This window comes from Cygnus atratus, chromosome 3 (assembly GCF_013377495.2).
Source record: "Cygnus atratus isolate AKBS03 ecotype Queensland, Australia chromosome 3, CAtr_DNAZoo_HiC_assembly, whole genome shotgun sequence".
In the NCBI taxonomy this organism is placed as follows: Eukaryota; Metazoa; Chordata; class Aves; order Anseriformes; family Anatidae; genus Cygnus; species Cygnus atratus.
This window is the reverse complement of record NC_066364.1, coordinates 13314766-13338809: the sequence shown is the minus strand read 5'-3', so window position 1 is coordinate 13338809 and position 24044 is coordinate 13314766. Positions and strand designations below refer to the sequence as shown.

At 39.4% G+C, this 24044-nt stretch overlaps 1 protein-coding gene across 3 annotated transcripts in view; it reads right to left on the bottom strand.

The window, feature by feature from the left end:
- NBAS (NBAS subunit of NRZ tethering complex) overlaps positions 1 to 24044 on the bottom strand; it is a 190318-nt gene that overhangs the window by 161302 nt on the left and 4972 nt on the right. For all 3 annotated transcript variants that reach the window (XM_035562547.2, XM_035562548.2, XM_035562549.2), the window contains exons 3-13: positions 23675 to 23711; positions 22081 to 22158; positions 20855 to 20902; positions 19688 to 19731; positions 18820 to 18953; positions 17921 to 18054; positions 17707 to 17805; positions 6062 to 6200; positions 4925 to 4990; positions 1483 to 1611; positions 14 to 77 (exon numbers count right to left, since the gene is read on the bottom strand). In XM_035562547.2, coding sequence (XP_035418440.2) covers positions 14 to 77; positions 1483 to 1611; positions 4925 to 4990; positions 6062 to 6200; positions 17707 to 17805; positions 17921 to 18054; positions 18820 to 18953; positions 19688 to 19731; positions 20855 to 20902; positions 22081 to 22158; positions 23675 to 23711 — 972 coding nt within the window. The remainder of the gene's footprint in view (positions 1 to 13; positions 78 to 1482; positions 1612 to 4924; positions 4991 to 6061; positions 6201 to 17706; positions 17806 to 17920; positions 18055 to 18819; positions 18954 to 19687; positions 19732 to 20854; positions 20903 to 22080; positions 22159 to 23674; positions 23712 to 24044) is intronic.

The following is a 24044-nucleotide window of genomic DNA, read 5'->3' as shown; positions in this document are numbered from 1 at the left end:
CTGCACCACATACCTTTTATTTTCTTTCTTTTTTCACTAGAGAGACTCCAGTCTGGGTTGATTTCATCATAACCTGGCTACATAAACATGAGAGGAAACAAGAAGGATTAATATGCTAGCAAATCTTTATAACACAGACAATCTGCTTATTTACTTCACTGCTGACCCACTCATTTTTCAGTGAAAACACTCACAGACAAGTTCAAACCTTTCCTGATCATAAAACATACACCTGCTGAAGTTAAACTTTTCTCCAAACAGTTAAATTAAAGAAGGGGATAGAGGAGAGAAGTAAAAACGAAAAAAAAAATACACTACTGGTTTCCTTAATACAAACTATATAGTTTAACCAGATCCAACTGCTTAACTACAGTTAAGCTACAGTTACCCACCCTGTTCCCCAGGGGTCAGTGTTGGGGCCCATCCTCTTTAACATCTTTATTGATGATTTGGATGAGGGAATTGAGTGCACTCTCAGTAAGTTTGCAGATGACACCAAGCTGGGGGAAAGTGTTGATCTGCTGGAGGGTAGGAAAGCCCTGCAGTGGGACCTGGACAAGATTGGTCAATGGACTGAGGCCAATGGGATGAGGTTCAACATGGCTAAGTGCCAGGTCCTGCCTGCACTTTGGCCACAACAACCCCAAACAGTGCTACAGGCTCGGGGCAGACTGGCTCAAAAGCTGTTAAGAGGAAAAGGATCTGGGGGTGCTGATTGATGCTCGCCTGAACATGAGCCAGCAGTGTGCCCAGGTGGCCAAGAAGGCCAATAGGATCCTGGCTTATATCAGGAATAGCGTAGCCAGCAGGACCAGGGAGGTGATCCTCCCCGTTCTCTGCTCTGGTGAGGTCGCACCTCGAGTACTGTGTTCAGCTTTGGGCCCCTCACTACAGGAAGGACATAGAGGTGCTCAAGGGTGTCCAGAGAAGAGCTATGAAGCTGGTAAAGGGCCTGGAACACAAGTCCTACGAAGAACGTCTGAGGGAACTGAGGTTGTTTAGCCTGGAGAAGAGGAGGCTCAGAGGAGACTTTATTGCTCTCTACAGCTACCTGAAAAGAAGGTGTGGGGAGCTGGGGGTTGGCCTCTTCTCACAAGTAACTAGTGATAGGACTAGAGGGGATGGCCTCAAGTTGCGCCACACGAGGTTTAGGTTAGAAATTAGGAGACATTTCTTCTCAGAGAGTAGTCAGGCATTGGAACGGGTTGCCTAGGGAAGCGGTGGCGTCACCGTCCCTGGGGGTGTTTAAGGAAATGTTGGACATGGTGCTCTAGGGATATGGTTTAGTGGGTGGTATCAGTGGTAGGGGTACAGTTGGACCAGATGATCTTGGAGATCAGAATACAAGGCTCCTGAGTTTACCGGAATGACAGAATGCAGTTAAAGCACAGTCATCTGAACTTCTCTCATCTCCTAGGGAAACACATCTCCAGAGGATTAAAACATATACCGCAAGTTTCTAAACACCTATGTCCCTCTTACCTGGTCAGCTTGGTCCCATTCTCCTTGTTGTCTGAGAGATGGAATAGACCAGATTGTCAGTTTTCCTGAGAAATGAATAGCTGCCAGAAGAGCTCCATCAGGGGAAAGATTCATCTTGAAAATTCCATCCTGCCAAACATTGTCAACAAAAACAAAAATCTCTTATCTTTTCAGAAAAAAAAAAAGTCAACCTGAAAACTTAACATGCTTTAAAAGTTTTTAAAAAAGAGTTAAAATGAAGGCAAAACAACTGTGGTATGGAAAAGTAAAAACAACCTATATAAATGAAGAATACTACAACTACTAACAAAACTCTGAGAACATGAACTTTTTTATCATATTCTATACAATAAATAAAACCTGAGAATGCAGGAGAAAATCTGCAGGCTGTTCTTAAACCATCTGTTTAGAGAAATCATTTAGCAGCCTCAGTTTTCTATTGTCCTGCCTACATAGTCACCTTCCAAGAAAGATGGCTACCCAAATGCAGCTTAGCACGCAGCTCTCTCCCCCTTGTAGCAGACTTTTGGTTGGGTAACAGGAAAGAGGAAGCAGCATTAGGCCAAACATCAGATTAAGGCCATACTGAAGAAATAATTCAACAACTGTAAGTAAACCTTATCAAAGCTACAAAACATTACATTTCTCCTGGATGAAGTTTTTCTTACAGGCAAAATGTAGCGGCCTTGCTCCTACAAACAAAATATTTCCTTAATATTAAGGATTCATGAACTCCTCTACAATTACAGCTGCGTCTCTACACTATTCCCATGAGACAAAATATACACTTGAGTTTTTAAGCCAAACTTAGTGCCCTGGCAATGCATAACAGTTTCTGAAAACAAGATTTAGATTCGTTTGTGCACGCCATCATCAGGTTCTCAGAGTCTAGTCTTCACTGAAAAACAGAAGTGTGTAGATTTCCAAAGCTTGATATTGATCATGGAATCTCATTTTATTAGTGTAGCTCACTTTTAAAAGCTTTCTAATAAAACATTCATCCTGTAGTAACAGTAAATACTCAGTATCTAGGATTTAGAACTATCCAAGTCTGACACTAATCAATTTTTAAGTAACACCCTCCCCTCTTGGAAAATATCTCAACATAAGTGAACTATAGATGAGTTACTAGACTTCAATATGATTATGAAGTTTTAATATAAAATCTACAGCAAATTAAGAACAGATATCATTTGAAGATGACTCCTTTTTGTGGTTTTATTTTGGTTAGTTATTTTGGCTTTTAATTATTTCATTTCTTTGGCTGTTTTAAGTTCTAGCTATGCCATAGAAACAATTATGATCAAGCAATCTGCTCATTGTTCTCACTGTTGACTGGTTTGTAACTTATTGAGAGCACTGCTTAAATTCTAGCTTTCAATGTGCTTTTACACAAAATGGAAGGCATATTAAGATTTTTTTAAGCAAATTATGATTTTTTCTAATATTCATAACTCTTAAGTGTTCTCCAATTATGTTCTTAAGTACCTAGAGTGTAAATTTGTATTTGTAATTTCTGCAATTTGTATTCTAGTTTCTCAAGGATAGTGCATGCCTACTAAAGGTAATTCTCTTTTTACAAATCAAGTTGCATGCACAGAGTGCTAAGAACAAGAGACTGTTAAAGGACTTAGAAAGATATACCTAAAATATTTAACCCATTCAGATGAACGATCAGTGGTACATAACATAGATTTTAAACACAGGTTAAATAACTACTTAGTATTGGTAACCACCCTTTTGCTGTTTAAAAAACAGCCATGTGGCTGCTAATATGTTCAAATTTACAACCCAATCATTGTTATCTATAGAGATTAATCAGTCCTTTGGCAAAGCAGTCAATGCTGCCTTGGTAAACAAATTGTCAACTTCAGGGAACTGCAGAATAAGACAGCGAGAGCTTCAGTAGGTTGGCACTTCCCATTTTAAAACTGACATTTAAGTTACCAACTCTAACAATCTGATCCAAATACAGGTAGTTCTTATAACCAAGTCCCCTAGCTGCTGTGCCTGTCACATTGTAACACTGTTGTCAATTTCCTACTAAGAATGTAAAATCTAGCTCACAGATTTAAACTATAAGCTCAGAAATTGGATTAAAACATTCAATAACAATTTCTGCTTTCCTTTGTGAATTTGGTACTGGCAAGTGCACTGATGATGAAGTTTATCACAGTTATATTCAGTACTAGCCTTCCAGTAAACTTCCACTTTAGTTCAGCCTTCTTTTTTATATTTTCAGTGAAGGAAATAAAATCTCTTCCCATTCTACCCCTGAGAGAGATTCAAAAAGATCTGTTTTCCCCCTCCAACCAAGCATCCAATTTCTTCTTTTAACCAGTCGCCTAAACATCCCAAAAATCTATTAAGGTTATTTCCCAAGTCCATATAACTTCATACAAGCCATTTTTCTCTCCGCAGGACACAGTGAAGGGTGGAAGGTAAATTCTTTACTGCTCCTTCCTTGTAAACCACAAGGGGAAAACTTTCAAAAAAAATACAAGGAGGGAAAGGGGAAGGAATCAAACAAAGGCTATAGACAAATACAAAATAAGAGACAGGAGAGTGTGGTGCAGATACCACATGGGTAGCCCCAAATGCATGCAGAAGAAAGCTGAAACTGCTATGCACAAAACCTTAGAAACATAGAAAGCATACACCAGCACTTCAATCCGATGAGACTTCACACTCACTCTGTCAAGGGTGAAAAGAATACAAGACACATACCCAGGGTTTGTTTAAGAACAAACTGCTTTTGATCAGCAGTTTTGCTAGTTTCACATGCATCCTGCTAGTAGAAGTTTGACTCATCATAAACTTTTGCAGCTATTTAGGAAAACATTTCCATAGTATCTCATAACAGACAGCAACAATTAAGTCTCCATTTTCCCTATCTAAGCCATGAATGATTGATTTGAACTTAATGTATGAAAATTTAGGGCTGTAAGGGAAGAGGGTTTTTGTTTGTTTTCAGGTAGGAGTAAGGTAGTGCAAGAGGCTGGTTTGGGATATTCCTTCGCTCCCCCTCAAGGCATATATTTGAGGAATACCAGCACAACAACCAAGTCTCTTTTAGAGCGTACACATGCTACGTTCATTATATTCATTAACAAATAACTAGGTAGCTTTTTGCATCTCCCTTTTTGAATGAAGGTTTACATTCTATTTGAGATTGAACTCTACTTCACTAAAACTGTTCCTGTCATTATGCTGGAAACACCAACATTCAAGCTTCAGGAGATGAACTAATAGGATTTTCAAAAAAGCCACAGAAGCTACTCCATTTAAAATTAAAAGCTTACTATTTTTGATAAGCTTTATAGAAATGTAAATTCTTTAGTTGCTTAAATTAAAACTCCTTTCAAATCAGTCTCCCAGGCAATCATTAATGGACAATTATGTTAGTAGAATACATTTCTGAGGTAGACCTACACCTTAATACCTGTTCTGTTCCTCGTCTGCTGTAAAATCTTAAATTCATAATCCTTAATAATCCTCTTCTCTGTGCCTGTAAGAACAGAAATATACCATGAAACGAAAGAATCCCATACATCATTTTATGCACCAAAAGCTAAGTAAATTTAAAGTAGCAAAACAACTTTTCAAAATTCTTAAGCTTCCCTAAGGCTACCTATCTTAAAATAATGCAAGGATAACTTTGCCTATTTTGTTGGGTATGTATGTATCATATGACGGAAAAGCATTGCTCATTGCAATGAAATGAAGACCATGAAGACCTCACTTTTGTATAAAGCGATCACTATAGAAGAATAAATATTGGAATTTTTCCTAGCACTGTAAGCTGATTTCAGTGTATCCTTTTATTTATTTATACAATAGTCCAGTTGGAATGGACTTACAAAGATCATCTAGTCCAACTGTCTGACCTCTCCAGGGCTAACCAGAAGTTAGCTTATTCTTGAGGGCATTATTCAAATGCTGCTTGAATATTGACAGGCACAGGGCATCAACAACCTCCCCAGGAAGCCTGTTTGACCACCCTCACAGTAAAGATATTTTTCCTGATGTTCAGTCTGAACCTTCCCTGGTGCAGTTCCTTGCCATTCCCTCACAAACTACCACGTGGTAGCTGTTACCAAATCAAACATTTATTTCTACTAGAAGCCAATGAAGTCAAGAGTCAGAAAACTGAAATATTACAGTTCTACTGGTTTTTCTTATTAAGTCATAAAACAGACAAAAGTAATTTTTTTTCCAGCAAAAAAGGTGACGTATCCCAGTACAAAACGTATTTCACATATTTACGTGGTACAAACTGGGGAGAAGGAGGAGCATTTGGTTCGTGTTTTTTTTTTTGTTTGTCCCACCCTGCCCATTAAAAAAAGAAATCCACAAGTCATAATCAAAAACTTAAAAGTTCAGATCATACTACAGAAAAAAGCAAACAGATGCTTGAAGGGAAGAGAAACTTTTAAAAATTCACACCATAACTTACTTATAAAATAGCAGAACATTGCATTAAGGTTTTACAGTTCAAGAAGAGATACATACAGAACTTCCCATTAGATAATTCTGCTAATTACAATAATCATCCAACAAAATGAGAAAATATACTTACTGTTCTAATGTCATCTTCATAACTAGTGACTTGTTTATAATGGGGAGATCCTGATAGAACTCTCCAAGCAGATATCCCACAACTGGTTGCTTTAGATACTCCATCTTCATCTGTTTCACAGCCTCCTACAAGCAAAAGTCTATAAAATACACAAAGGCACATTACTGGTTTCATATATTGACACACAAATGTGTTGTTGTTGTTGCTTTTTAAGTCAGAACTACAGCAGTTTGCCTGTAGTAATGAAAAAAACTTTCAGTACATTATAACAACTTACAGTTCCAGTAAGCTTCAAACATCAGGCTGTTCATTCACAGACAAAAAGATTTAAATATTTTTTGATTAACACTTATTTGTGGCATTTATCCCTATCATCTTTGGCTTTCCAAATAAGGCACAACTCCCAGCACTTAAAATAAAATACATCTGGCTACAAACCTGAGATTCTCCCCTACTCTCAAAGAACAATAAAAATTACAACTTAAGCTTATGAATGCCTCAAGACTGCCTCCACCAAGAAAGACAGAAGGGTGATCATTGTAGGTGACTCCCTCCTCAGGGGAACAGAGGGCCCTATTTGTTGGCCTGACCCTACCCATAGAGAAGTCTGCTGCCTCCCTGGGGCCAGGGTCAGGGATGTGGCCAGAAAGCTTCCCAACCTGGTTCGCCTCTCTGATTACTATCCTCTTTTGACAGTCCAGGCTGGCAGTGATACTATTGAAGAGAGAAGCCTGAAGGCTATCAAACGGGACTTTAGGGGACTGGGACGGTTAGTGGATGGAGCGGGAGTACAGGTGGTGTTTTTGTCTATGCCTACAATGGCAGGGAGGGGTACAGAGAGGACACGGAAAGCCCACCTGATTAACACGTGGCTCAGAGGCTGGTGCCAACACAGAAATCTTGTTTTTTTTGACCATGGGGATCTTTACTCGGCACCCGGCCTGATGGCCACAGACGGGTCCCTATCTCTAAGGGGAAAACGGATCCTAGCCCAGGAGCTGGCAGAGCTCATTGAGAGGGCTTTAAACTCGGTAAGAATGGGGACGGGGCTGAAATAAGGCTTGTTGGAGCTGTGCCGGGGGGAACAATGGCAAGGCTGGGGGTAGAAGGAAATGGCCCAACTGAAGTACATCTACACTAATGCACACAGCACGGGTAACAAACAAGAGGAGCTGGAAGCCATCGTGCAGCAGGCAGGCTATGACTTGGTTGCCATCACGGAAACGTGGTGGGACCACTCTCATGACTGGAGTGCTGCATTGTCTGGCTGTAGGCTCTTCAGAAGGGACAGGCAGCACAGAAGGGGTGGTGGTGTGGCTCTCTGTATTAGAGAGTGTTTTGATGTTGTGGAACTTGAGGCTGGGAATGATAAGGTTGAGTCCCTATGGGTTAGGATCAGCGGGAAGGCCAACAAGACAAGCATCCTGGTGGGGGTCTGTTATAGACTGCCAAACCAGGATGAGGAGATGGATGAGGAGTCCTACAGGCAGCTGGCAGAAGTTGCGAAATCGTCAGCGCTTGTTCTCGTGGGGGACTTCAACTTCCCAGACATATCCTGGAAGCACAACACAGCCCAGAGAAAGCAGTCTAGGAGGTTTCTGGAGAGCGTGGAAGATAGCTTCCTGACGCAGCTGGTTAGAGAGCCTACCAGGGAAGGCGCCCCGCTAGACCTTCTGTTCACAAACAGTAATGGACTTGTGGGAGATGTGGTGGTCGGGAGCTGTCTTGGGCAGAGTGACCACGAAATGGTAGAGTTCTCTATTCTTGGCAAAGTCAGGAAGGGGACCAGTAAAACCGCTGTCTTGGACTTCCGGAGGGCTGACTTTGAGCTGCTCAGGACACTGGTTGGCAGAGTCCCTTGGGAGGTGGTTCTGAAGGGCAGAGGAGTCCAGGAAGGCTGGGCACTCTTCAAGAAGGAAATCTTAATGGCTCAGGAGCGGTCTGTCCCCATGTGCCCAGAGACGAGCTGGTGTGGAAGAAGACCGGCCTGGCTGAACAGAGAGTTGAGGCTCAAGCTTAGGAGAAAAAAGAGGGTTTATAATCTTTGGAAAAGAGAGCGGGCCACTCACGAGGACTATAAGGCTGTTGCAAGGCTGTGCAGGGACAAAATTAGGAGGGCCAAAGCTCATCTGGAGCTCAATCTGGCTACTACCGTTAAAGATAACAAAAAATGTTTTTACAAATACATCAACACAAAAAGGAGGACTAAGGAGAAGCTCCATCCTTTACTGGATGTGGGGGGAAACTTAATTACAAAAGATGAGGAAAAGGCTGAGGTGCTTAATGCCTTCTTTGCTTCAGTCTTTAGTGGCAAAACCAGTTGTTCTCTGGATACCCAGTACCCTGAGCTGGTGGAAGGGGATGGGGAGCAGGATGTGGCCCTCACTATCCACGAGGAAATGGTTGGTGACCTGCTACAGCACTTGGATGTACGCAAGTCGATGGGGCCGGATGGGATCCACCCGAGGGTACTGAGAGAACTGGCAGAGGAGCTGCCCAAGCCGCTTTCCATCATTTATCGGCAGTCCTGGCTATCAGGGAAGGTCCCAGTCGACTGGCGGCTAGCAAATGTGACGCCCATCTACAAGAAGGGCCAGAGGGTAGACCCGGGGAACTATAGGCCTGTTAGTTTGACCTCAGTGCCAGGGAAGCTCATGGAGCAGATTATCCTGAATGTCGTCACGCGGCACTTGCAGGGCAACCAGGCGATCAGGTCCAGTCAGCATGGGTTTATGAAAGGTAGGTCCTGCTTGACGAACCTGATCTCCTTCTATGACAAAGTGACATGCCTAGTGGATGAGGGAAAGGCTGTGGATGTGGTCTACCTTGACTTCAGTAAGGCTTTTGATACCCTTTCCCACAACATTCTCCTCAAGAAACTGGCTGCTCGTGGCTTGGACTGGCGTACGCTTCGTTGGGTTAAAAACTGGCTGGATAGCCGGGCCCAAAGAGTTGTGGTGAATGGAGTCAAATCTGGTTGGAAGCCAGTCACTAGTGGAGTCCCCCAGGGCTCAGTACTGGGGCCAGTCCTCTTCAATATCTTTATCGATGATCTGGAAGAGGAGATTGAGTGCACCCTCAGTAAGTTTGCAGATGACACCAAGTTAGGTGCGTGTGTCGATCTGCTCGAGGGTAGGAAGGCTCTGCAGGAGGATCTGGATAGGCTGGACCGATGGGCTGAGGTCAACTGTATGAAGTTCAACAAGGCCAAGTGCCGGGTCCTGCACCTGGGGCGCAACAACCCCAAGCAGCACTACAGGCTGCAAGATGAGTGGTTGGAAAGCTGCCTGGCAGAGAAGGACCTGGGAGTACTGGTTGATAGTCAGCTGAATATGAGCCAGCAGTGTGCTCAGGTGGCCAAGAAGGCCAACAGCATCCTGGCTTGCATAAGAAGCAGCATGGCCAGCAGGGCTAGGGAAGTGATTGTCCCCCTGTACTCGGCTCTGGTGAGGCCGCACCTCAAGTACTGTGTTCAGTTTTGGGCCCCTCGCTACAAGAAGGACATCGAGGTGCTCGAGAGAGTCCAGAGAAGGGCAACGAGGCTGGTGAGGGGTCTGGAGAACAAGTCTTATGAGGAGCGGCTGAGGGAGCTGGGACTGTTCAGCCTGGAGAAGAGGAGGCTTAGAGGTGACCTTATCACTCTCTACAGGTACCTTAAAGGAGGCTGTAGCGAGGTGGGGGTTGGTCTATTCTCCCACGTGCCTGGTGACAGGATGAGGGGGAAGGGGCTGAAGTTGTGCCAGGGGATACTAGGATATTAGGAAGAACTTCTTTACTGAAAGGGTTGTTAGGCACTGGAATGGGCTGCCCAGGGAAGTGGTTGAGTCACCATCCCTGGAGGTCTTTAAGAGACATTTAGATGTTGAACATAGTGATACGGTTTAGTGGAGGACTTGTTAGTGTTAGGTCAGAGGTTGGACTGGGTGATCTTGGAGGTCTCTTCCAACCTAAACGATTCTGTGAACAGTTCTGGTCATTCTATTGAAGCATGAATAAATGGAAACCTAGTAAGTGGTACAGAACATATTTCTCCTTTAACTGAAGATCAAAGCAAGAACAGACTTTTCAATTTTGTTTTCTAAAGCCACATTATCAGTTATAATATGAACACAGTAATTTCATTACACACATTAGATTCTACTTACAAAAAAAATTGAGGCACACTCGATACTATTGTTGATTACCACTAAAATGTATCAAAACATTTTCCCTTGGAGCCCTTTGACCTTATTAACAGGCAGTTTTAGCATTAACTTATGATCACTTTGATGAAAGCTTTGAGAACAGACGTCTACGTTTGTTTGGAAGCATCATTTTATTGAACAACCCATCAAAAAGTAAAATATCTGCAAACAAAGGCATAGATCGAAGTCATAAGTTGAGCCTGCAGAACATTTATCCATCTTCAAAGTTCGAGTTAATATTGAAATATTCTACCACCTAGCGGCTGAAGCTCATATAGCAGTCATCTGCCATTTGAGCGTATTTCCAAAAAATTCATTGCTGCATTTCACTAACAAAAACCTCTGCTGTAACTACATAACAAACAGTAATTTATTTAACATTACTGTATAAAAACGTCTTAACCAGTTTTAGCTACCCAGACAGCCAAGTAATAGCTAGTATAGAAGTGAAGAAGCCCTCTGTATTTTTTTTTATGACTAGACATGCAATTTAAATAAATCTCTTCATAACATACTCCTCAGAATAGGTATTGATTTAATGGATATGTACAATATGAACTGAGTATTTCTAGTGGACGAAAACCGATTACTGGGGAAAAGTGCCCTTAGAAAAGAGAAAGAAATCACAGATTAAATGTCATACACTTAATGATCCATTCATTTTTCTTCTGCGTGTATTTTGTTTCCCTTCTCCCCTGCATTTCCCTAGTGCAACTTTCCTGTGCTTCCCACCACTTTATCACTGAAGTTTGACACGCTGCCACTGATCAAGGAACGTAAGAACTGTCCCCAACTTGTACAAAAGCCATCTTTTAGTCACGATACGTAGTTCTTCTGAAGAACAGCAGTTAAAAAATAAGGAAGAAACAAGTTTCCAAATACCTTACAGCACATAAATACAAAATCTATACAAATAAATCAATCTTTTGACTAAGACACTGAGACATGGCACATCACATGAAACTCCTAACAGCTTTAAGTTTTAGGACAAGAGACTCGATATACCCTATTGTGCATGATGTCATGCCCATTCTAGCGGACCACAAATAAATACGTCTGGATACTCACATCTGAGCACACAGTCTAGCATCAGTGAACACAAAATTACACCTGACATCTCTGAAAGATGTTGGCAAAAATCAGTGTTACACAGATTATGCATGAAGTGATAAAAAAATCACTGGAAGCAAGTCTCATATCCATCTCTTTCACAACTTGACTATTATGAATTTTTTTTTAAAAAAACAATTCAATCAGTAAACACAAACTTCATGAGATCACCACAGCACAGTTGTCAACACCTAATAACCAGAAGACAGCAGGCATAATCCTCTGGAAAATTAATTTTTCTGTAGTCTTATCCATCCATAGGCATTTACATTCTTCTGCGAGCTCCAACTTCCATTGCAACATGCCACTGAGTTAAAAATTTCAACAGCAATAGTGACTAAAATTCAATTACAATTGACGGCACTGTGCCAGAGTTGACTCAGAGACAAACAGTAGCACAAAGACCAAGAGAAGAGTTGTCAATAGTAGTGACAACAGTAGCGCCAAAACTGCCTGAACTAGCTCTCAAAAACTCCATCAAGATAAATCTTTTCAAAGAAATTTTGGAAAGAACTGTCATATGCAGTGCAACATATTTATAATTCAGAAGTATCTTTTAGGATAAATGAAACTCAATGACAGCTGGAATGAAGATGTCACATCAGTTTAGACATACACAAAACACAAAGCCTCAAGACAAAAAGCCTTCTCCCAGGACTGCAGAGAAATTCATCATGGCAGTACGTACTTAAAATTTTAAAAAGCTTTTCAGAGAGCAAAATGCAACAGCGGGGGCAGAAACTATTATGATGAATAACACAACTGGTATCAAAAGAAAATGAAAGGTACTCCTGAGAGCCTCAGCAAAGATCCAGCCTTGTTTACCAATTATTTTTTCAGCACTAGACAGGAGATGACTCCAAAATAACACAAGTTGACAGGTAGCCTGGGAATAGCAACAAGAGGTTTTTTTTTTTTTTTTAAGTTAGTCTCAGTGTAAAGAAAATACTGTGCCGACAATTCCCCCAACATCCACCCTCCCCAAAATGTGAAGATATTTTTTCCTAGACAAATATTTGGGTTCTTAAATCACACCATACCAGCTGTAGGTTTATGTGACTCCATATGGGCCACAAAGTAACAATTTAATAAATGACACTTACTAGTAACTCTCTGGAAGGGGAAGTTTTATCTACCATGCTGATATTGACATAAGGATCAATGCAAAATCCTTTAGTACTTAATACTGTAAGATCTGTGTTAATTTTTATTCTTGCAGATGCTTTCTGCATACAGCATAGCAAGCGTGCAGCAGTTTCTGGGCTCCATTTCTAAACCCCCCTAATCTTCTACATACTTCTGGGATCAGCAGACAACTCCTGGGAAATCTTTAAAGAAAGAACTTCATGGTGCCTGACATCACTGGAAAGAGCTACTTGTAAGGGGCCTCACTTCTAGCAAGCTCTGGTAGCTTTCAACAAGTTCTAACATCTGCTCCTGACCAAAGGGTGCTTTGAGCTTTTGTTCCAGCTGTCTCCTGACTAGGAACCTTTTTGCTAAGTGCTAGAAAAAGGCCTGTGTAAGCACCACACCTAGCAAACAGCCAACAGATGCTGCAGTGACTTGTGCAACAGTTTGTGGAAAAGGTGGGCCAGAAACTCTTTGTACACGTTTTTAGCAACTGTGGTGATGAAGCCCGGGGCACAGGCCCAGCACCCACCTTGCCTCAGACCATGTTCCCTCAGGGGGATGCAGACAGGCCTTTAGGTCTCGGATCGAGGCCTCTTCCAGAGGTTGGGGCATGGACAGCAGGTGCTCCTTGCCTCTGGAGGTGTGTGCTTGGTGATGGTCTGTCTCAGCAGGCAAAAGGTGCTACAGAAAGAAGGCAGCAGGCTGTTGCAGCATCAGAGATGACCAGAAAAGGAGACTGGCTGTATCCCCTGAGACTCTGCTCTGGGGATACAGGAGTATCCTAAACTCACAGACGTACTGAAGTGGGGGGCACGCATCCCCCGTGTTTATCAGACTGGGAAAGGGAGACTTCCCCTAATAATGGAAGAGGCTGGAAAGCTAGCAACTTCTGGCACCAACAGAGGCTCCTGCTTCACCTGAAGATCTGGAGCAACAGATTAGGTTCAGCATCCTTGCAGCAGATTAGGGGCTGGGAGTACCTCAGAGCTCCAAGCCCAGCTGGAGGCCAGTCACTAGTGTACCCCAGAAGTTCATACCGGGGCCAATACTGTTTAACAGCTTCATTAACAAGATGAACTATGAGGCAAAGTTTGCAGATAATAGAAAACTGGGTAAGCGGTTGATGAAATGCTAGACTGTGCTATCGTTCAGAGGGACCACAGCAGGCTGGAGAGACGGACCAGTAGGAACCTCATGAAGTTCAACAACAGGAAGCACAGAGTCCTATGCTTGGGAAGGAATAACCACATACACCAGTACGAACTGGATGTCATCCTTACAGTCTACTGAATTGCTGCATCCAGCTCTGGGCCCTCCAGTATAGGGGACGTGAACGTAATAGTGGAGCAAATCCATCAAAGGGCTATGAAGGTGAAGGTCTTGGAGCATCTGCTATACCAGGAAAAGCAAAGAGAGCTAGGACTGCTCAGCCTGATGAAGAGAAGCCTGAGGGTAGATTCTATGAATATGTATAGATATCTTAAGGAGGAGGAGTGTGGGAAGCATTGCTCCAAGCAAACTGCTCTGGTTGACCCTGCTGGAAGGGGAATGGGCTAGATGATTTCTAGAGGTTCCTTTCAGCCTCAAAAAGCTGGCTGCCCCTGCAGTATCTCAATTATATTCTGTTTTCAAGGGCTGTATAAAGTTGGGCTAAAGATAATTAGTATACTACTGGTCTCAAGGACAGCAAGTTCAATTAAGGTATCCAAAAATAAACCTTGAGACTTCTACACAATTTTTCACGCATCAATTCTGGTACGATAACAAGCAAGATTTCAAGTGAATCTAAAACCTTCATCTCCCAAAGCCATCACACATTTTAGGCTCTAACATCAGACTCCTTCTGAAGCAACTGCAGATAACCCTGAAATAAGGCATTCAGCTCCAGATTAAAGTACACAAAATAAGTGAAGTGATGAAACTTCCATTAGAGCCTACAGAGAGCTCACACTGAAGCAAACATTTAAGTTTTATCAACTGAAGTTGATAAATTCCATCACAGATGAAAGCTGGAATGCACGGAAACGCAAGCATTTAAGCATCTAAATTAAGATTTTTTCCAACAGCAGTAAAACTCAAGATTATACTTTTTCCCCAAAGCTACCATTTCATGTTTTCCTACAGATTCAGATACATTCCCTACTGAAAGATTTTCTTTGCAATTATCATATGCTTACTTTTTTTTTCAATTAGATATATTAAGTTCTTGATTGCTATTTTATTGCAGTTTAATAGGTAACTGGCAAATACATAGCAATAGAGTGTGGTAAGTCAAGGCCTACAAGCTATAGAGACAGATCTGTAAAACTGCACCATCTAAAACTAAATGAAATGCAAAAAAAAACAATGTTGAACTTAAGTGATCAAAGTTCATGTTTATGAAAATGGAAACTTTGAAGGATTCATATTTATCTAAAATTTTCTTCAACACACAATTTAAGACAACTGCCTCCCTCAAGCTCCTGTTTTTCAGATAAAACAACAGCTCAATTTCAACAAGTGATTCTGCTCATGAATTTACAGGTCTCTAATGTCAGTTCTTTAAAGTGTCAATTTTCAACTTTATTAAGCAAGTCAACTAATTACACATACCAGGAGATACTACAGTCATGGAGGACTCTATATGATTTTTTTTTTCCATGGGTCATAATATTTCCTGCTAAAAACAAGTAATTGCTGAATGTGCAATACACACACATTACAGAAACTTATTGCTTTAGCAGCAGATATAACCACATATTTTTGTGTCAGGAAAGGGCATTTCCCATGATAGAAAATTTTAGAATATTGGCAAAAGAATATGCTGACCATAAGCTTCCACTGAAATTAATTTTATTTACTAATATTCTGAATAAACTGTTCTAAGAACAAAAGAACAGGAGACAATGCTGCTTTTACTTCATACTAATAATAAGATTTTAAAATGTAAACCCACAATCATAAAAGAATAGTGGGAAAACAAAAACTATTAGTTGGAGGTGAGATGAAAGAAAGAACACAAAACTTGAATTCTTTTTTCTCCTCCCTATTATATACTTCTGTGGCAAGAAGCTGTCATTAGCACACACAAAGCGATGTCCAGACTACATCAGCTTATTTTTTATTTATTTACTTATTGATGGATTCATCTATTTTAACAGTTTAACTGTTCTGATACCATTTGCCCAGAAATGCACAGAAAATCAAACACAAGCACATCCATATATTAATACAATCAGAATAATTATTTGACCATAGTTTGAATATTAACCAATATTCTTTGCAACCGCGCTGTTAGAATCAATCTACTTCATTCCTCACATTAGGAGCAGAAAAGGCAGATTTGGAAGCAAGTGTCAAGAACCCTTGTCTGATTAAAGGAAAGAATGAGTTGTTTCTGCTGCCTGGTCAGAGTGCTACCAAAGCTCCATCATCCAGACTTACTATTTCAAAACTCTAGATTTAGTATATTAAGTACGAAATATGGGGAATTACTAATTAAATATTAAGCAGTTAGAAAGAGAAAACCATTACTTTAAGAGGTTAATTTTCAGTATAAGCTAGGAGAACATTAGTTCTCATCAACAACCAATTTTTCCTCAAGATAGCTATCTCAATATTGAAGGATGAGAACAAGTTTCTAACAGAGTTTATTCTAGTATTCTATATCCAAACTGAATTTTAGTTTAAAACAATGCAGTGAAGTGTGTTGACAAATGTAATCCTAGTAGCTATAATAGAATAAAAATATCTAGAAAGGGAGTTCTCACAATTTAAAAGAAATCAAAGAGTAAGTTGCCAAGTTTATCTTGCCATATGACCAGTAGATATAAAAATGGCAGATACATTTTCAACAGAAGGAATTGCCTAACCAGGACCTATTCCAACCACATCTGCTGCAAGACCAGGTAGCCAATCAGTCCCCCTTTCAAATCTGGTGTCTGTGCCCAACATGTTACTAATTAAGGAAAAAGCATCACAAGACAACTCCAAATACCAAAGCCTGGCTGTTCCAGCCAGAACAGTAGGGAAAAGTCCAGGCAACAAATCCAGAGGGGGAAGAAAAAAAAAGAAAAAGAAAAAAAAAACAAGCAAACTATAACCAGCCCTTAAACCCATCAAATTCAGAAATGTCTTTTGAAGTTATTTCTGACATTCTAAAAATGCTGCTAATGCAACATACTCAGACAGTAAATGATGCAACAAGTAAACAATTTTCTATATTTATCAAATACAGCACTTAAAGTTAAGTGTTGCATTTGATAAATAAAAATCATGTGTTCTTGAAGAATCAAAAATACACAGATAAACTGACCCAGGCTGCCAAGGCAAATACCTCAGATACTGCTGTTTTCTCTATACCTAAGTTACAGTTTCATTGAAGAAGCATAGAACAAGCCTTTCTGAAAGAGTGCTGAAGGTACTCTCCAGTACACATGCTAAGAATACATCTTCCAAAAAAACAGAAATTACTGAAATTAAGGCATACTACATGACTAAACAGCCCGTGACCACCACATCTCCCTCTCACCAGCATCAGTATTAACTGCAAATAAACAGAAAATAAATGTTTATTTCAAAGAAACTGAGATCAAGTCCTGTGTTTGTTACAAAGGAAAGTCTTCTCAAGTTAAGACACTTGATAGGTCAAGAAAAAAAAAAAAGCATTTCTCTTAAAGAACTTAAAGAAACTTAAACAACTCTTAAAGAAAAATTAGTCAAATAGCCAACAAGTACCATAGCTTGAGGCAAAAAAAAAAAAAATCCAACTTAAGAAAAACAGAAACTCTAAAAAGGTATGCAAAAAGAAAAGCTTTCTTTAATTTACATTTCTAGAGGCAATAAAATCTACTTAAACCTTAACCCTAGTGAAAGCTCTTTAATACTAAAGACATGATACCCTATTCACAGGATATACATGTCTATAAGGAACTCTTCTGGAGTTCACAAGTGTGCTAGTTGTCATTTGTTCTGGTGTTTGAGTGTACCAACTGTCTCACTCAAGAAGCTGAACTTCTCTCGATATCTTTACTCATTATTATTCAAGTGAGACCACCAACTAGGCCTTCTTTCATAGGTACAGCAATATGTGACTTGTTATTGCTGATTTATTAAATACCAAGATTAAAATAGATACCTCCTCCCCTCCTTTTTAAACATGTTCAACACACTTCATGTTTTATTTTGCCACATTTGTTCATCATTTCGATATTACTGGCAGATAGCAAACAAAACACTTACCTGTGACCAGGATGGTAAATGACAGTTGTTATTCCATGTGCATAATGGCTACTAAAGCTGAAACTGTGACTTTCTTGAAAGCTTTGATTTGTTCCAACACTAAGTATGGGTGTAAAAAAAAAAATTAAGTTAGATTTATTTTCTTTAAATAGTGGAAAAGAATTCCTTTGAAGTTCATGGTATCTTCTCCAAGTAAAACAAAACTTGTGCTTACCTTACAAGGTAACTTCTCAGCTCTCCACGATAATTAACGACAAGCAATTCAGCTGACCACTGGGCACTTGCTTTATATTCTAGGAAGATTAATCCAGCAACAGCGTAACTCAGATCTCCCGGAAAACTTGCTGCCTTTACTCAAAAATGCAGAAAAACATTGAGAGAGAAAGGCAGGTAAAGAAAGAAGAAGGAAAAAAAAGTATCTTGGTTACTTTTAAGAAATTCAAAATTTACTACTTTTATGAAAATGTTTTTAAAAAGCTAACGTTTCATAGTTTCTAATAGTAACAAAATACGCTTCTTTGATCTTGATCTTAAAGAAAGCTTATTAATAAAAAGTCCGCAAAAGCAATATGCTAAGGAAATAGACTTGAAAACCCCTCCCAAATTAGCTTAGTGCAACCTCTGAATACAGAAAACAAAACATGTAATAGTTTGCCTGGCCCAACATGTTCTCATACCTACCAATGAAAAAATTCTCATATTGCTTTATTAGCAATATTTCTTCAATATATAACACAATCTGCCCATGAACTGCAGATTTCTCATCTGCTATTACAAACCATAACCATTTGCACACACACACCAAACAGAAGATTCTGTACTTCCACAATCTGATGTACCTGCTGATCTACCACAGTTCTGACCAAGATAAGATGAAAACTCTGCCCAGATAAAACAGCACAAAGGATATGTTTTGCATATGCTACACATGACTTAAACTTAGTTAACTTTAATATAACTATTATATGATAAATACTTCATAGCATATCCATGCATGGTATTCATATTGTAAGCCTTAATACCAAAGTATGCCATGATTTACAAAAAAAAAAATTACCCTTTATCCTTACAAGAAGTTAAATTTTTACAAATTTAATCAGAGACAGCACTTACCGGTGAAATGACCAAAAGCTCACTACCCACTAGGTCAAAAACTCTCACAGTTCCAGTACTCTCAGCATAAGCAAGTAACGTACAGTCATGGCTCCAAGCCACTCGTCTCCACTGCGGGTTAGGATCTTTTGGCACTACAGAAAAGGAAAACATTCTTAAAAAAAAGTTTCTTTCACCAGTCAAAGGCCACAGTCTGAGTCACAACAAAGTGAACTGTGTTGGACCATCTGACAACCTCCAACTCATCCAGTGTTGGAAAAACAGCACATCAGAATTTAAGTGAGCTTTAAACTGATTTGTACGGAGTAACTTTCATGGTTTGGAACCTCTAGTTCTATAGATGGTCATTGCCCGACAGACAATCGTTCATCTACTTACTTCTGAAAATAGATATTTGCCATGTCAGGAGGTAGAGATAAGGACAAGAAAAAGATAACTATAAATAACTAAATAAATAACTATAGATACCTATTTATAGATACCTATTTATACATAACTATAAATAACTAAAACTATAATCCCTTAAAAAAATAAAAAAATAAGACATCTGCATCAAAAGTTGATTCCTGTCATCATTATAAACTTACCTTCTAAAACGAAAACAAGAACGAACATGAAAAATAAAAAAACTCCAACATCCACTATGCCTTCAAAATCCATTCATTTCACTATCACTCCATTTCAGGTGCTGTATGTTAATCAATGCGAAAAGAATCAGTAGGGGGAAAAATGGAGCTAATCACAGAGCAAAAATATTAAGAGACTCCTCACGATACTTTTAAGAAGTTAGTAAATCAATACCACCACTTAGCAACACATGAATAAATAACAGCCACATCAAGTAACTATATAGAGGTTGCCACATTACCTTGGCATTTTCCAACTATGGATCCAAAGTCATCTTTTGCAGACCTGCAGAATAAGATTCACGGATTTAGACTACACACACACATTCACTTATTCAATTTTCCAGAATAAACTAAGAGCTATAAAAATACTTTAAGTGCACAATCCAAAGGCCTGAATGTATTTGACTACTTGTTCAAAAAGACAGATAGCAGCCTTCACCCTTAGGCAGCTAGTCTTGGTAACACTAGAATTTTAGAAACCCTCCATTTAACCCATAAAAAAATAATACCCCCTATTTAGCAGTAATGTTGTTCAAAATTCTTCCTGAAGTTCTGAAATGCTGTGTAAGTTATTTTTTTCCTTAAACTAGCCAGTATTCTCTAAGTTACATTTTATAAACAATGCAAGAATATAGTTACATTAATACAGTTGAAACACAAGATTTATTCTATAGTTTATAAACTGACATTTATGGTGTTCACATCACTTGTGATTGAACAATTTTCATACACTTGCTTCTTTTACATACAAATGGAAGGTCTGACCTTCTAGCAAATGGATTTTTGTGAAGCAAGTAAACATAATCAAGATCTGTTCTACTGCTAAACGTGTTCTTGAACTGGCAAAGGAAAGCTTGTTGTTAGAGAACAGAAGGAAAAAGGAAAATGCGAGTCTTTATGGCAATTTGTATCACTTGTAAAATAAGGTGAAGTACTATACATGCCACCTATTATACAGAGAAGTGTAATACTAGCTCCTTGTCTCACTTCTTTCACTTTAAGGGGGAATGGAAAGGCAAAGGTTAGAAAGACCATGAATTGGAGTTCAGTACTTGCTTTTCTTTCACATCTTAAAAAATTAAGAAAATAAGACACACACAAACACACCCCAACATGGAGGGAAATACAGATAAGTATTTATATATAAATCCATAGCATTTATAATTGTTTTTTGGGTGTGAGTTGTTTTTAAAATGGTGAGTGGGCGAGACCTAAAAAGAAATAGAAGGCTTTTGCTTTCTAAGTGATAACACATTTTAAGATTATCCCATAGACTAATTTCAGGATATATGTAGCATTCTAAAAGAATAAAAAAAGCATTTAAAACCATGGTTAGCAAGTCACTAGAAACACTCTCTCATAACTCTACAACTGTGGTTATGAAACAATACATAATCATAAGTTACCTGATTTCTACACATTGGTCTTGCACAACTGCCAACAATTTACCGTTGCTGAAAGAGGAAAATAAAGGAATGAAAGTTCAGTTAAAGTCCAGTCCTTTCAGGATATGGAAGAGAGCTCCGTGCACTTTTCTGCATGGTTAAACATAATGTCCCAATTTGTTATGAAAGAGAAAATATCACTTCTTATACAAAAAAAGTGTTTTAATAGAATTCCCCTTATATCACTGAAACATATCTGTCACAGTCTTTAACAGCAGCATTAAGAAAACAGAAGTAGTGCCTACAAATGTTACTGCTGGGCAAGTCAAAAATCAGACTTTTTTTATGGATAAGTTTATACCAGCAGTACTTGAAGACTTTGTATTGCTTTATCTGAACCACACAGCTACCATACTTCAGGAAGTCAGGTCATCTCCTTAGCAGCAGGCCTCCCACAGAATTACAGAATCGTCTAGGTTGGAAGAGACCTCCAAAATCACCTAGTACAACCTCTGACCTAACACTAACAAGTCCTCCACTAAACCATATCACTAAGCTCAACATCTAAACGTCTCTTAAAGACCTCCAGGGATGGTGACTCAACCACTTCCCTGGGCAGCCCATTCCAGTGCCTAACAACCCTTTCAGTAAAGAAGTTCTTCCTAATATCCAACCTAAACCTCCCCTGGCACAACTTTAGCCCATTCCCCCTCGTCCTGTCACCAGGCACGTGGGAGAATAGACCAACCCCCACCTCTCTACAGCCTCCTTTAAGGTACCTGTAGAGAGCAATAAGGTCACCCCTGAGCCTCCTCTTCTCCAGGCTGAACAATCCCAGCTCCCTCAGCCGCTCCTCATAAGACTTGTAAGACAAAGACTCCCGTCTTTGTACTTAACATACAACATTGCAGCTGGCATGTCACACATCAAAAGGATCACCACTTCCCTTGAAGAATCACCATCTCTTTCAATACAAAACTCTTGCTAAACCACTGATCGTACTTAGTGATAATAAACTAAAATATTCCATACTACTTTCATGTTTCTTTACATATGTTTATGCTTTCCCAAGACCTTTCTTTCCCAAGGCTGCCTCTGAACACCCCCTGTTACTCTTCTTGGTCAAGAGAACTACATTACTTTAGCATGTTATTAATTCAACATTGCTATCAACGTGGGCAGGGCAGAGTATTAATACATTCGCTATTACCAAATACCGAAAGCATATAAATACATAAGCTGGTTACCTTGCAAGTACTAGTTGCCAGTTTATCTGCTTATTAACTAGACGAACCAGTCCATTTGGCAGACAAAACTTTGCAGGGCTGAAAAAGATAAATAAATAAGTATTAGCCCAAATCAGAACATATGCTTAGCAATACCTGAGATACACTCGCCAAGTGACTTAGCTTTAAGACAGCCAATCACCTGGGAAGTTTTAGCAACTACAACTAAACGTGAATCAGCAATGCACCCTGCCAACAGCACAGGTTAACAACATCCTCATTTGAATTAATAGAATCATAGCCACATTTTAAGGGATCTGATTATTTACTCATCATTCTTCAGACTCTGGTCAGCAGCCAGTTTGAGGTACCCTACCACAAGAACACCAGTAAACTGGTGTGCTACCCAGATGGTCGGGGACTGGAGCACTTGCCCTACAAGGACAGGGTGAGGGAATTGGAGCCTGGAGAAGCAAAGGCTTCAGACAGAGCTAACCAAAGCCCTCTGGAACCTACAAGGTTCCAAGGAGAGTCACTGAGGTGCATGGCAGGAATGCTGATCAGTTTAAAACAGAGGAGATTCCAAGCTGACATAAGGAAAAGAATTCTTCACCATAAATACAGTCATGCCCTGGAAGAGGCTGTCCAGAAGCTCTGGGATCTCCATCCTTAAACATTTTCAATACCTAGCTGGATCCTAAGGAACCTGGTCTAAGATTGATATTCATCTGTTTTTTCTCCTCCTTTGTTTCTAACTGTATGTTATAAATACATGAAAATGGCAGCTAGAATCAATTTTAAAAGCTAGAAAACAGACCATCAGTATGACTACTGATATAAAGAAAATTAAGTTCATTCTGTTTGCAGCTGAATCCTTACAACCTGGCTTATATGATGGCATGGATCCCACAAACACAAACAAAAAAGGCAGAAAATAAAGTAGACCACCAGAAATAGGGAAAACAGCATTGACTGCTGACTTACTGCTATAGTACTATTTCACAGTGAGCAACACTATAGTGCATTTTCATACCTCAAAAATAATAGAATACCTCTAAAGAGGGAGAACTGATATATTCAAACACGCAAAGAGCTTCAACAGAGTGGTATAATCATAGAGTTGAAATTCTCCAGGAACACTGTATTTATTCCAGTATGTTTCAGTGATCATTTTAGTGTTTTCTGAATCAAAATTACTTACAAAGCATTTTATACAACAGTTTGAATTGTTAAAAAAATAATAATAGTACAAGTTATAGCCTCAATAGAAACAAACCCTGCCATGCCACCATACCTGTCATTGAGGCTTAAAAGAAAACAGATTCACTTGCAGTATCTCAACTAGGAGTGGAGAGGAAAAACAAGTGTTTTGAGAAAGAGGATGTTCCAACTGCAAGTTTACTTAGACTTCTTATAAAACCAAAAAGTTAAACTAGCATACACTACTTTTTTTCTAGATAGGCTTCAGCTGCAACTCAAGTGGTTTCAGCCTCAGTTGATGAAAAGATAATATTCTAAGCAGTGTTCAGTTTTACTGTCATTAACAATAACTTTATATTAAAAAGGTATCAAAATATTACCAAATAAAAAGATTAAACATTATTTTCAAACCTACCTGTACCAGATATATCGAAGCAGAAACAATGCAGGACCTACAAAAATGAATAAGCAAGCAAAAATTAAATCCCTAGCTGTTTTAAAACACTCTTCAGCTTACTGTACATAGAATTTCAAAAGTTCTCACAAAACAAAAAGTTGTACGGGGAAAAAGCCTCTACTCTTGGTCAATGAATCCTTATATTAAAGTAAATGCAAATGTCAAATTAAAAAAAATCAGAGATGAGTATTGATTTTTTCTAAGAGAAATGCCTAAGGAAAGCACAACTCAGTTAATGCATAAACCAAGAGCTGAATTGGCAACGATCATAATATCATAAAGCTTCCTCACAGTTGTCTAAATAGCCAATAGCCCAACTGTAAGAACT